General features: G+C 41.0%; 1 protein-coding gene across 5 annotated transcripts in view; it reads left to right on the plus strand.

Moving 5' to 3' along the window:
- Positions 1–13518, plus strand: part of NHS (NHS actin remodeling regulator) — a 345836-nt gene extending 332318 nt beyond the window's left edge. For 4 of the 5 annotated variants that reach the window (XM_027533107.1, XM_027533108.1, XM_027533110.1 and 1 more), the window contains 4 exons: positions 1688–1819; positions 3255–6221; positions 6754–6880; positions 9443–13518. In XM_027533107.1, coding sequence (XP_027388908.1) covers positions 1688–1819; positions 3255–6221; positions 6754–6880; positions 9443–10052 — 3836 coding nt within the window. In that variant the 3' untranslated portion in view covers positions 10053–13518. The remainder of the gene's footprint in view (positions 1–1687; positions 1820–3254; positions 6222–6753; positions 6881–9442) is intronic. The other variant, XM_027533111.1, reaches the window with a different exon arrangement.
- The last annotated feature ends 754 nt before the right edge of the window (positions 13519–14272 follow it).

A 14272-nucleotide genomic window follows, 5' to 3' on the forward strand; every position in this document is an offset into this window, starting at 1 on the left:
AAATTCTAACTTACGTTGAGAAGCTCAAAATGGCCATTTTATGACTGACTTCCATCCTGGTAACATGTAATAACTGAAGATTTTATGTTGTTCAGGATGCATTTTGGACATGGCCATTACTAACCTCACTCAAATTTCTCTCATATAAAGTGGGGAGCAAATGATGACCAGGTATCAGGGTGGATACTGTTTTCTTCCTGACAAGTAGGAGTTCTAGTTGATTGGCTGATTGTGAGCTGGGAGTTAATTTTCCTGATGACCTATTCAACTTGTAGGATAAATTATCCTAGAGGTGTACACTTTATCTGATCTCCATAATCTAAATGAGATGGCTGTCAAAATTGATCATTTTGGCATCCTCTTATTCAGTTCTGGAAACATCTGATTATTAGCAGCACCTGCTTTCTTCATGGCACTGTAAGTAAAATTTTGTTTTCAAATTTAGTCCTTTGATTATAGGTCTTGTGATTCAGGAAAATGAAAGATCTTTCCTTCTGCTTTATTTCAGGAACTCTCAGGCTCAAGCCTAGATTATATGTTGATTTAAAGAACTTTAATGAGAAAGTTGTCAATTATGTCCATATGACACAAAATATCTATGTCTGTAATGTAATTATTATGATTAGAAGGAAGGATTTTAATCTCTGGTTGGAACTAAAAAAGGAAAATTTCATTAGTATGAATTATCTGATAGCATTTGAAATTATTCATCATATGATATCTCATTCAGATTTTTCAACATGAGTTCTAGAAACTGTTATTACTATGAAGCTAAGCAGAACTCAAACCATTTCATTACATAACTGAACAAAGGTTTAACAGACCATCCTGCCCCATGTTCAACAATCAGGATACATGAAGAGGCAACCAGATTCCAAAGCACTTTTGGCATATGGCAGTTCAAGTTCCTCACCTCCTGCATCATTCTAGTTTTGAAAGGGCTGCATTAGTGTGTCAAGAGACCATGGAAAGAGCAACTAATGAGAATCATGGTTTGCTCCCTGTATTTACAGAAGAAAACAGACACATGTGTAAAGACTGGGAATTCCAGCTTTACTGACAGTTGGTACAGAAGGTAGGTCCACTTAAGTGAAGAAGTGGGGACTGCCTTGTATGTTTTATTGATGAGACATTGTTGCTAGACCAAAAGGTGTCCAATTTAGGTAGCAGAAGAAATAGGCAGTTACATGATGATTTTAAAAACACATCTCTAGGTTGTTGTTTTCCTCACAGGTGGTGATGGTGGTGTGTGTGTATATGTGTGAGAGAGAGACAGAGACAGACAGACAGGTGGTATATTTGTCTGTCTGTGCTATGCAAAGATATCCACTTCAGAAAGCCCAGAAAGAGACCAGTAAGTAACTAAAGGTTGTAGAAGTCCTTAAGGAGCCATTTCTGTGTGAGAGTGATTCTTTGATGTTATTTTTCTCTCCTCTGTCTTTTGATTTTCCTTCTTGGCTTGTTACTTTTGGCAGTGCAGCTATTGTGGCGAGCTGCATTTAGAAGTAAAGCTTAATGTACTACAGCATAATTTAAATAAGAGCTGAATAAGGGCTCCCTTATATTTGTTTACAGGCTTAATCCAAACTCTTCCTTCCTTCCAATCAATAAATATCATTGTGTTTCAAGCAAATAAAAATTTGTTTGCCATTCCTAAAGGCTAATGAGACCTATTTGTGGGTTGCAGGAGTCGGTTTTGACAGAGAGGCTAGTATACGCTGCTCTCTTGTTCATTCACAATCTGTGCTACAGCGGAGACGAAAACTGAGGAGGAGGAAAACCATTTCGGGTATCCCCAGAAGAGTCCAACAAGAAATAGGTGTGGTATAAAACTGTTAATGAAACATTCTGTCGGGTGCCAATTATATGGACACATAATGGAAGCCGGCCTTTAACCAGCTTCCTTAAAATCATCAACTATTATTGTAACTCATAGAGGTTTTGAAATGATGTGTACTTGTTTGGTGTTCAGTAAGCCAGGTAGTATTACTTTTTAAATTTGCATTCTTGACTGTGAAAGCTTGACTTTATGGATTTACTCATATATGCATTGGAAAAGACCCTGATGCTGGGAGGGATTGGCGGCAGAAGGAGAAGGGGACGACAGAGGATGAGATGTCTGGATGGCATCACCGACTCGATGCACATGAATTTGGGTGGACTCTGGGAGTTGGTGATGGACAGGGAGGCCTGGTGTGCTGCAGTTCATGGGGTCGCAAAGAGTCGGACACGACTGAGCAGCTGAACTGAACTGAACTGAGGTAGCACTAGTGGTAAAGAACCCACCTGCCAATGCAGGAGACATAAGAGATGCGGGTTTGATCCTGGGTCAGGAAGATCCCCTGGAGGAGGGCATGGAAACCCACTCCAGTATTCTTGCCTGGAGAATCCCATGGACAGAGGAGCCTGGCAGGCTATAGTCTATGGGGTCACAAAGAGTCAGATGCGACTGAGTGAATTAGCATCACAGCATGCACATTCAGATTTTATGGCTGAAATATAGTATTTTGCTAACTTGTAAAAATATTCTGAAGGTAGAAATTAAGCAAAACAAGATTCAGTGAAAGACTCTTTTAGAAAAGTATAGATTTGTCTGAAGAGAGATATACTCTATGACATTAATTATTTTAAAAGGTAAAGTTTAAGCATATTCATATATTGAATATTGATAACATGATACCCTTGGTTACAGTTTTTCTATTTTTTTTGTTCAATGTACTAAAGATATCTCTTCCTATAATTTTAAAAATTATTATGATAGTATCTCTTGTATATAAGATTATATCATAATGAATTCTATGATTTTTATTTCATTATGCTTATATCAAGAAATAAAAGTGTATAGTGGCCAAAAAAACAAGATGTATTTTACTTAAAAAATATTAGACCTACTGGGGTAAAGTAATTTGATCGTGAAGAGAGAGAATTCACAAGAGATATAAATACTTATCTTCTCTTGGTGTATATACATATATACATACAGTGTGTATTTCTGTGTATATATATATATAGAGAGAGAATCAGAGAGGCAAAGGGACAGAGAGAGACTGCCCAAAGCATTGTAACTTTCTCCTCGTTTTATACACTGATTTTTTTTTTCCTGTAAGAAAAACTTCAACATACTAGCATCCAAACTTGTGGACAGCTCCCAGAATGTCTGTTCATCTGCTGATGCATAAAGTATCTCACTCCCAGAATGTCTGTTCATCTGCTGATGCATAAAGTATCTCACTGTGCCTTTCCATGTGCCCTAGATTCTGATGAATCACCCGTGGCCAGGGAAAGGAATGTGATTGTGCACACAAATCCAGACCCTTCCAACACTGTCAACAGGAGATCTGGAACCAGGGACTCGGAGTGCCAAACTGAGGATATTCTGATTGCTGCTCCATCCAGAAGAAGAATCAGAGCTCAAAGAGGTCAAAGCATTGCAGCTTCCCTTTCTCATTCTGCTGGCAACATTTCTGCACTGGCAGACAAAGGTGACACCGTGTTTACTACTGCAGTGAGCAGCCGCACGAGATCTCGGAGCCTTCCCAGGGAGGGCAACAGAGGTGGGGATGCTGAGCCCAAAGTTGGTGCTAAACCCTCAGCATATGAAGAGGGGGAGCCTTTCGTGGGAGACCAAGAAAGAACCCTTACCGATTGCAGTGAGGCCCCCAACAGCCCCAGTGCACAGGAGCACCAGCCTGCTTTGAGCCTGGCCTGTTCTCAACATCTTCACAGCCCCCAGCACAAGTTAAATGAGAGAGGGAGGTCACGTCTGTCCCGGATGGCTGCCGATTCTGGCAGCTGCGACATCTCCTCCAACTCAGACACCTTTGGGAGCCCCATCCACTGCATTTCCACAGCTGGCGTCCTCCTCAGCAGCCACATGGACCAGAAAGATGACCACCAGTCATCCAGTGGCAACTGGAGCGGGAGCAGCTCCACATGCCCCTCACAGACCTCAGAGACAATCCCTCCTGCAGCTTCGCCTCCCCTCACTGGCTCTTCACACTGTGACTCGGAGTTGTCACTCAACACGGCCCCTCATGCTAATGAGGACACCAGTGTCTTCGTGACAGAGCAGTACAACGACCAATTGGAGAAAGTGAGAGGCCACCGGACAAACTCCTTTACCTCCACGGTGGCAGACCTGTTGGATGACCCCAACAATAGCAACACGAGTGACAGCGAGTGGAATTACCTACACCATCATCACGACGCCTCCTGCCGCCAGGATTTTAGTCCTGAGCGTCCCAAGGCAGACAGCCTGGGCTGCCCAAGCTTCACGAGCATGGCCACTTATGACAGCTTTCTGGAAAAGTCTCCGTCGGACAAAGCTGACACCAGTTCTCACTTTTCAGTGGACACAGAAGGATACTACACCTCCATGCACTTTGACTGTGGTCTCAAAGGCAGTAAGAATTATGTCTGTCACTATGCAGCCCTGGGCCCGGAGAACAGCCAGGGCATTGGGGTTCCTCCTGCACTTTCAGACTGTGCCTGGCAGGACTACTTAGACCACAGGAGGCAGGGGAGACCAAGCATCTCTTTCAGGAAACCAAAGGCAAAGCCAACTCCACCTAAACGTAGCTCATCATTGAGGAAGTCTGATGGAAATGCGGACACTTCTGAGAAGAAAGAACCAAAGACAAGCAGTGGCCAGCTCCTGCCTCACAGTTCCAGGGAAATGAAGCTGCCTCTCGATTTCTCCAACACACCTTCTCTAATGGAAAATGCCAATCTTCCCACCAAGCCAGAACCTTCGTGGATGAACCAGAATGAACATGGTATTAAGGAACCTCAGTTAGACACTCCAGATGTTCCACCATTCAAAGATGAAGGTGCTGAATCAACTCACTATGCAGACCTCTGGCTTCTAAATGACTTGAAAACAAATGACCCTTACAGATCTTTATCGAATTCAAGCACTGCTACAGGTACCACTGTTATCGAATGCATTAAATCTCCAGAGAGTTCTGAATCCCAAACATCCCAGTCAGAATCTAGAGCCACCACCCCCTCCCTTCCTTCTGTCGACAATGAGTTTAAACTGGCTTCACCAGAAAAGCTGGCTGGCCTGGCATCTCCATCAAGTGGCTACTCCAGCCAGTCTGAAACGCCAACATCCTCTTTCCCTACTGCTTTCTTTTCTGGCCCACTGTCTCCTGGAGGCAGCAAAAGAAAGCCGAAAGTCCCAGAAAGGAAATCTTCCCTCCAGCAACCCTCTTTGAAAGATGGCGCTCTGTCACTAAGTAAAGATCTGGAACTTCCAATTATACCTCCTACCCATCTTGACCTAAGTGCTCTTCATAATGTCTTGAACAAACCATTCCACCACCGCCACCCACTACACGTCTTCAGTCATAATAAGCAGAACACAGTAGGAGAAACTCTGAGGTCCAATCCTCCACCGTCTCTTGCAATTACACCCACGGTCCTGAAATCAGTTAACCTTAGGTCCATCAGTAAATCTGAAGAAGTTAAGCAAAAAGAAGGCAACAACACAGATCTCCCCTACCTGGAGGAAAGCACTCTCACCACAGGTAAGATTAGGCCACACGTGATTAAGAAATCATTACCATGTCAGTACACCACTGAAGACACCATCCTGTCCTTTTTAGACTCCTCTGCAGTTGAGATGGGACCAGATAAACTACAGTTAGAAAAAAAACATACTTTTGATGTGAAGCATCATTGTGATCCAGAAACAGTAACCTCAGCTGGTAGCAATCTTCTAGATTCAAGTGTCACAAGAGACCAAATGCATATGGAGAGTGAGCCTGTTTCAGAAAACAAACCAAGTAAAAGTTGTGACTTTCTCACGGAAGGCTTTCAGAGGGTCTCTGCTGCTCGCCCAAATGATTCAGATGGTAAGACACTGCAATATGGAGCTGGTCCGGATGGAGCCCTAGCGCAGGTCCAGAAGTTGTCTTTTGTAGATCGCGAGGAAGCTGCACCCCCAGAGTCTGTGGATGTGCTCACACCTCAGTCAGACTCTCCAACTCGAGTCACAGACATAGGCTATCAACTTAAGCCTCAACTTGGGATGAGCCACCACCATGACAAAGTGCCTGGGAATATCAGCTCTGAAGCAGAGATATCAACTATAAATCCATGCCCTGAAAAGTGTTCTGAGCAGGAAAATATTGCTTCAGGGATTTCAGCCAAAAGTGCCTCTGATAACAGCGGAGCAGAGGAGACCCAAGGAAGTGTGGATGAGGTTTCACTGAAAGGTCAGTTGTTGACACCTTTGTCACAATGGAAAGGTGTCTCTTGGCACTTCCTGAAGTGTTCTTTCTTCTCTTCCCCATAATACAGTACAGCCCTGGGTATTGCTTTCCCTCCTCCTTTTTTTAAAATATAAATTTATTTATTTTAATTGGAGGCAAATTACTTTACAATATTGTATTGGTTTGTAGCAATACTCATATCAGATAAAATAGACTTTAAAACAAAGGCTGTGAAAAGAGACAAAGAAGAACACTACATAATGATCAAAGGATCAATCCAAGAAGAAGATATAACAATTATAAATATATATGCACCCAACATAGGAGCACCACAATATGTAAGACAAATCCCTCCTCCTTTTTAACTTACTAAAACAATTACGATCAAAGCTTTTGTTACGGAGGGACTAAGTGATAGCTCTTTCATTGTAAACATGGCAGCCAGGTAACTGCTGTTTATTGTTCCCCAAGTGAGTGAAGCCCAGCAATGTGCCAGGTGACTTCTTCCTAAAGATGCTTTTGTTCTTAATTTAAGAATCGTCACCGAGTGATGACTCTGTGATCTCACCATTAAGTGAAGACTCTCAGGCTGAAGCAGAAAGTGTGTTCGTGTCTCCCAACAAACCTCGAACAACTGAGGATTTGTTTGCAGTTATTCACAGGTGAGGCAACGACACCAAAGGTTTCGCTTCTGATGATGCTTCTCATCAAATGCAAATATGGAAAAGCCTTGGGTACTAGTAATACATTCCTCAAAAAACACAAGGAAAAAAATTATTTTTCCAAATCAAATTGATAGACTTATATTCAAGATGAGAAATATGTGGCTTTATATGTAGTGAGGTAGAATTCAATTGAGAGACTTTCCTAAGAACTGCTGAGGGAAGCTGTTTTTTCCCCCAGAGGAAAGACATTCTGGAACAAGTTTTTATTTGAAAGCAATTTGTGGTCAAGTAACTTAAGAGTGAAAACTCAAACTCTAGTGTAATCCCTGACTTTTAAATAATTTATTAACCTAAAAAACATGCTCAAAGCTATAACCCTACACTAGCAGAGGTAAGTTGACTCACTACACAGAGCCCCAGATTTAAAACAAGACGGTGTAGAAACCTGCCCATTTCACAGTCCACAACAACTAATCATTACTCTCTTTTCCCCCTCTCTTCCTAAAACTTTCTTTAATAACACTGGCCTTCTCTAGATTTAATGCTCCATACCAGGCTCCTCCATCCCAGTGTTCTTGCCTGGAGAATCCCAGGGACTGAGGAGCCTGGTGGGCTGCTGTCTATGGGGTCGCAGAGAGTCAGACATGACTGAAGCGACTTAGCAGCAGCAGCAGCAGCAGCATCCCATGAATAGGGGATGTCCTCTGGGCTGCTTCCATGCTGATCATTCACATTCTCTCATCAGTCCCCGCACCCCTGTGATCAGAGCCCCTATTTGCAAGAACACTCCTTACAAGCTGTGACCAAAGAACAGAGCAGGAACTAGCCCTTGGAAACTGAGCCCGTATCAGACTGAGCTGTCCAGAGCATGCCTACTCCTTTCACAGTTGCGACTGCCTACTTCACTAGGTCTCAGTGACCTAGATGCGGCTCCCAAGGGACAAAACTTGGGGACTGTCTTGTCTTCCTCATGGAGTTATACTGTGAAGCAAGTTCTTCTCAAGTAGCTTACCACTGTTTTTTTCCCCAGGATCATACCTCCTAGGGAAACTCATGTTTTCTCTTCATGTGGTTCTCTCATAAAGAAGGAGCACTGCTCACAAGCACATTCTGTGTAGACCTTAGCAGGCTCACCTTTCTATTCGGAGAATGAAGAATCATTATTTTTCTTTGTCCCCAGTTACATTCCCCTCACCCGCTTTTATCCCCAACCTTAGGACAAGTTATTAAATGCTATGTGAGTTAAAGAACCAATGCTAGTGTCTAGAAGAGTGGACAGAATGTAAGGAGTAGAGTCAGAAAGACATGGAATTGAAACCCAGTGCTGCCACTTATCCAGTCTCGAGCCACTTAAAACCTGTTTACCTATTCCCTTGCTGTAAATAGGGTACCTATAGCTCATGCGTTCTGTTCTGATGATACAGTATCATGTCATTGTCTAGAATATGATAGATACTACAAGCAGACATTAATTTGAAATCCCTACCTTATTGGAGTGCCAGACACTGACATACACAAGATAGTAACCACAGAGCTTCCAGTGCATGAAAATCAGGCTGGTCTCCAGTTGCAAAGCTGACATTTTCTCTAACCTACAGGTTTTTAGGTTGGTGAGAAAGCAAGTCGCCAGTACGTTGCAATGAACTGACGTCATGCTGACTCATGATTAAGTTCACTAAATTTATGCCTGTTTATTTTAGCTAAAGAAATAATACAGTGATGGATGGGTGCCTAGGTTTGGTAGACTTAACAGAGTTTGGCAATCTTAGATTTACATTTAGACAGCATTTATTTATGTGCAGCACAGTGACAAGAAACATTTTCTTTTCTTGAGAGCTTATAGTGCACAGAGCTTTAAGAGCTCCAGAGGTAGCCTAGATACTGATTAATAGAGTGTTGAAATTCCTAGGTAGCTATGGAAAATGGTATTTGCAGCCAAAATAGATCGACTTATTTAAGGAGTCATGGAAGAAATATATTTATATGGAGGAATTTTAAAAGTAGACAGAATAGTATAATGCACCCACCCCTCCTCCCCACCTAAACACACACACAGACATGTCTATCACCTATCAACCTATCAACCATCAGCCTGTAGCTAGTCCTGTCCCATCCATACCTCCATCCACTTTGCTCTCCCAGTACTCACAGGAAGCCAGTCCCAGACATCAGAGTATTTCATCTGTAATACAGAGACAGGCTGAATGAAGGGGACAGTCCTTCACCATCTACATGCTAACCAGAACTCAGCAGTAGTTTTTTATACTTTTGTGAAACATGCCAGTAAGTCATCCTCTAAAACCTCTAGCCCCCACATGAGTCATTATTTGAAACGGTCCCTTCCATAAACCTAATTCCTGTCCACTGGTTGTTGGAGAATTTCCCACAGGCTGCAAGTACAAGGGTTGGGTCTTACTCCTCATGTCTGCGGCCCTAATGCTTAGTATCCCAGCAGACGGGGGCCCCGAACTGTTCTTTAAGGGGATGCAGGAATGTGACTTAACACTTTTAGTTTCATCCAAATGTATTGTGGACTGAGATTTTTCCCCTTCTTAAAAGGTCCAAGAGGAAAGTACTTGGAAGAAAAGATTCTGGGGACATGTCTGTCCGCAGTAAATCGAGAGCTTCCCTGGGCAGCAGTAGCAGCAACAGTGCCGGTTCTGTCACCTCGCCCAACAGCAATGTGACCACCCCAAACAGCCAGAGGTCTCCTGGCCTCATCTACCGAAATGCCAAAAAGTCCAACACATCCAATGAAGAGTTTAAGCTATTACTCCTGAAGAAAGGCAGTCGCTCAGATTCCAGTTACCGTATGTCTGCTACTGAGATCCTGAAGAGTCCCATCCTGCCCAAACCTCCTGGGGACCTCACCGCGGAGTCCCCCCAAAGCCCCCATGAGGCCCAGCAGGGGTCACCGGGAACTGAAGCACTATCTCCCCTCTCTCCGTGCTCCCCACGGGTTAACGCAGAAGGGTTTTCCTCGAAGAACTTTGCCACCTCAGCATCAGCCAGGGTTGGACGTTCCCGGGCTCCTCCTGTGGCCAGCAGCAGCCGCTACAGTGTCCGCTGCAGGCTGTACAACGCGCCCATGCAGGCAATCTCTGAGGGTGAGACCGAAAACTCTGACGGGAGCCCACACGACGACCGATCCTCCCAGAGCTCCACGTAGGTGAACCCGCCAGGCTGGCTATCCAAGGCCAAAACCTTACTCATATGAGGATGGAGGAACAAAACGGAAGACGTGGGATAAGTCAGCATGTGGTGGGGTCCCATCACGTTTACCAATGAGTTCCTAAATATTTTCTGGGGAAATGGAAGGTGGTTCGGTCTTTCTTATGTTTTTCAGTAGCTGCACTGTCTTTCATATTTTTCTTTAGCATAGTTTGATTTACTCAGTCTCATTCCTTTTGATAATAGAGAATTTTAAAATGTGTGCTTTTCACAAAACCTAGAAAATTTTTTTCCCAGAGCTGCCTATTCAGAAAACAAAGCCCTCACTGTCATAATTCATATGAAGATGAAATTACTCTGGAGGTTTGGTATATTTTTACATTCAAATGGACTAAAGCAAAATTTAGAAGAACTACACACATGTAAATACCATATTTTTGATAAAAATGTGTAAATAGATTTATCAACGACGAGTGGACATGTGGCCAATTATCTACCACACACCAACTGTTTATAGAACACAACAAATACAGTGTAATAATTGTATTCTGTGAATACCATTTTCATATCGAAGACCATATTTAAATGTCCACCAATATGATTTCTGAGTGATAAACCTCAAATATGACTTTTAAACTGGTGAAATAAAGGAAATCTTGAGGTCATATAGTGAAATGTGATTAATTTAAAACAATGAATTCAGACTTAACCATTTTGTGACAAATTGCAGCACCACACAAACTACTGGTAACACGTGGCTGATTGGCCATGTGGTAATCTGAACAGAAGTAAAAGCATGCTTTTGATTTAAAAAACAAAATTAGTGAGAGAAGTCATCATTTTCAATACAAAGCCCTGAACAACAGCACTTGACAGTGTCCTTTTAACTTCAATTTTTCAATGGATTGCTTTAAAGAGAATGAGTAGGGGAAACAGTAGTTAATTTTAGGTTCCATTTTATATTACACTGCTGGGGACATAAACGTCATAATCTGATAACAATTATCTTTAAACTCCTTCAACAGTTTAGCAATTAGCTCCAGGTTGTTTAATGAACAAAAATAAAACATAAGCATGCCACAGAGCTGTGGATTTATCAGTAAGTACCTGCAATGAGTTTTCAGTGATGCTTTCTCTCTGTGCTGATGAGATTCATGCTACCTAAAAATTAACAGAAATGACACTGTGAACAATGTAGTTGGGAAATAGGTATGTGTATATGCATTATTTATATTCACTGTTAAATGGGATTGGGGAGCATCTCTGGTTCACAATGCTACATACAACTGAGTTTTTGTCTGATTTTACTCTATCTGCTTGATGGCAAAAGGGGAGGGTGGTGGGTGGGACAAGAAATGTCAGGGCAAGTGCTCTGATAAAATGAAGGCAGGGAAACAAGCTGAATTACTTGAAATTACTTGACTTTTCTTGTCTTAAAACTGAAAAAAAAATGTAGTTACAAGTTGAAATCTGCCAATGGGTTATACACCCGTGATTTTAACATGAACTGATACTAATGTTTGAGATGATATGTCAGAAATATAAGCAGCTATGAACTTGGAATATGTTTTGAATGAGAGAAGGTAGAAAGTAGAGAACTAAGAAGGAATATGGCCTATAAAAGAATAGAATGTGATTAGAATGATAGAACATACCAGAGTTACCAAGAAATTGATAAGCAGCTGGTTTTAAGCTTATGCAAGTGGCATTTGGGAAAGTAGAATGTGGGAAAGGGGGTTCGTGGTTTTGGTTTAATTCATGCAATATGAAGGAGAAAGCCTGGTCTAAGAAGATGCTGTCTTTCAATAGAAACACTTTATAAGACATTACAGAGTGAGAATAACAGGATCTGATTGCTGTTGGGTTTCTGTTTGTTTCTTTGGGGGAAAAAAAACCAGTTTATTCTGTTTTCGCTATCAAAATGTGTTTCTTAATTTCTTGTCATCCTTGTGTGTAAAAGGGGTGCTGGGGGTGGTAGGGTATAGGAGGGAGAATGTGTGTGTGTGTGTATGTGTGTGTGTATGCTTGTGCAGGGATAGATAAGCTACCTGGTAAAGGATACATTTGAACATTTATAAAGTATTATACTTTTTATTAAAAGAAAAATGTTTGGGGGTTTGGAACAAATGGACCATCATTTCTCATTGGAACCCATTAGTTAAGAAAACCAGCATGGTTTAACACCACATGGGAACATGAATAACTTTTTTCTCATGCTTTGAAAAGTACACTTGGCAAACTTTTAAAAATAAGGTTTTTAGACAAATGCGATAAGAAGTCATTTCCAGTCACAATAGGTGATCTTTTGTAATTTTCATAAAAGCAGTTCGTTTGCAGTATGGCTTTTGTGTAATTAGGGGTTTTTTAGTGTAAAGAAAGGTATGTGGGCTTTAAAAGTGATTCTAAATCTTGAACAGAAAACACAAATTGGCTTTAACAAATATGTCACCTTATTATTGATATTAATTTAAGTAATGGTACCATATATATATTTTAAAATACATATTGACTTGAATTGTGAGGCAATAAGAGCATCTATATGTAATGATCACAGAACTAACCCTTAGAATATAGTTTTACTTATTTTGTTTACTCTAAAAATCTATAGCAGAGTTTCTCTATTTTATATTTCATAGATTTAAAAAAAAACCCAGATAAAGATGGATTTAAAATTCACTGTGCAAAAGAGTATTGAGTAACAAACTGAGTTTTAAAAAAGCAAGAAATTCCTTTGTAATTTGGAATAATCTACATGGCTTTATCACATAGCATATAAGACCAAGATTTAGAGGGCTGTTTTCAACATCACTGCCGTCTTGAAGCAGGATACACACATTAGGTATTGTGAAGAACATCAACCCAAACTTTTCTTCTGTTGTTTGCACTGATGCTATTTTTTCTTCTTTTATGTTATACAACATGTCTATGTTGTGTGGGGGAGATATTTTTTCCTTATTTTTTGATTTTTTTTTCTTTTTTTTTTGGCTAAGTAGAGGACATGGACTAGTTGTAGCAAACAAAAACATGCTGTTTGCTCTTGCCAAAGTTCAGTGAGAGAGTACATATGCTGCAGTGGTGGCAGACTCAGAGAATTAGATCATGACAAAGATTTACAACTATGAGGAAGGTTATAGTGTAACTCTTTTGGTACTAGAACCAGTTCATGCTGGCCGAAAGACAATGGTTTATGGACTTGCCTCCATTTTGTATTTTTGTAATATTTGTAAATATGGACTTTTTAAATTGTTGCAAAAATGGTTTCTTTTGTAAGATGTTTTCAACGTTTACATTCAATTCAAGCCTTTGTATATTTTAGAGCTGTGCAACACTTTAAGTCTTGTATTTATTTTTAGTAAAAATGGTGACAATTTCATTGTGAACCCCTCTCAAAAAAATGTACCAGAAAAGTTTGATTACCTAGAAAGTGTGTATAGAAACTGCAAATAAACGTGACTGCAATTAAACAACTGGCTTCTCTCTTCATTGTTATGTAATTGTATAACATGGATTTAAAATTCACTGTGCAAAAGAGTATTGAGTAACAAACTGAGTTTTTAAAAAGCAAGAAATTCCTTTGTAATTTGGAATAGTCTACATGGCTTTATCACATAGCATATAAGTCCAAGATTTAGTGGGCTGTCTTCAACATCACTGCCGTCTTGAAGCATGCATGCCTGGGGTTTCACAAACAGCAAGTGTTTCACAGCGGACCTGGACCTAAGCAAGGGGAACTGCTATGGTAAAAGTATGAGCAAAATAATAATGGTAATAATAAACACTGTCTCTGTAATGGGCTCTAATTTTGCTTTGTATTTGAGAGGAGAGAGAATACATTTCCAACATCCAGTATACTTTCCTTGTACCTCTCCAGGCCAGGAAATTACTTATGGCTTTTCTTTAAAGTAACCTGCTTGGTTTCTGATAATTACTGACTGTGATGAGCAACCTTGATACACCACTAAGTAATGCCACGAACCCTTTATCATGCAAATTTGTGTGCCAGATACTGTTCCAAGTGCTTTGCTTACTCTAACTCAAGAATATCCGCTCCCACCATGCTGTGCCTGTTTAACCAGATAGGGAAACTGAAGCACAGAGCCATTATTTACCTGGGTTGCCCAAAGCCATAGAGCGCTTAAATGTTGGGGCTAGGGTACAAACCCAGCAAATCTGGCTCCAAGGTCTGTTTTAACTCGCCCCGTGGAGAGAGAACTTTTT

Source organism: Bos indicus x Bos taurus, chromosome X (assembly GCF_003369695.1).
Source record: "Bos indicus x Bos taurus breed Angus x Brahman F1 hybrid chromosome X, Bos_hybrid_MaternalHap_v2.0, whole genome shotgun sequence".
NCBI lineage: Eukaryota > Metazoa > Chordata > Mammalia > Artiodactyla > Bovidae > Bos > Bos indicus x Bos taurus.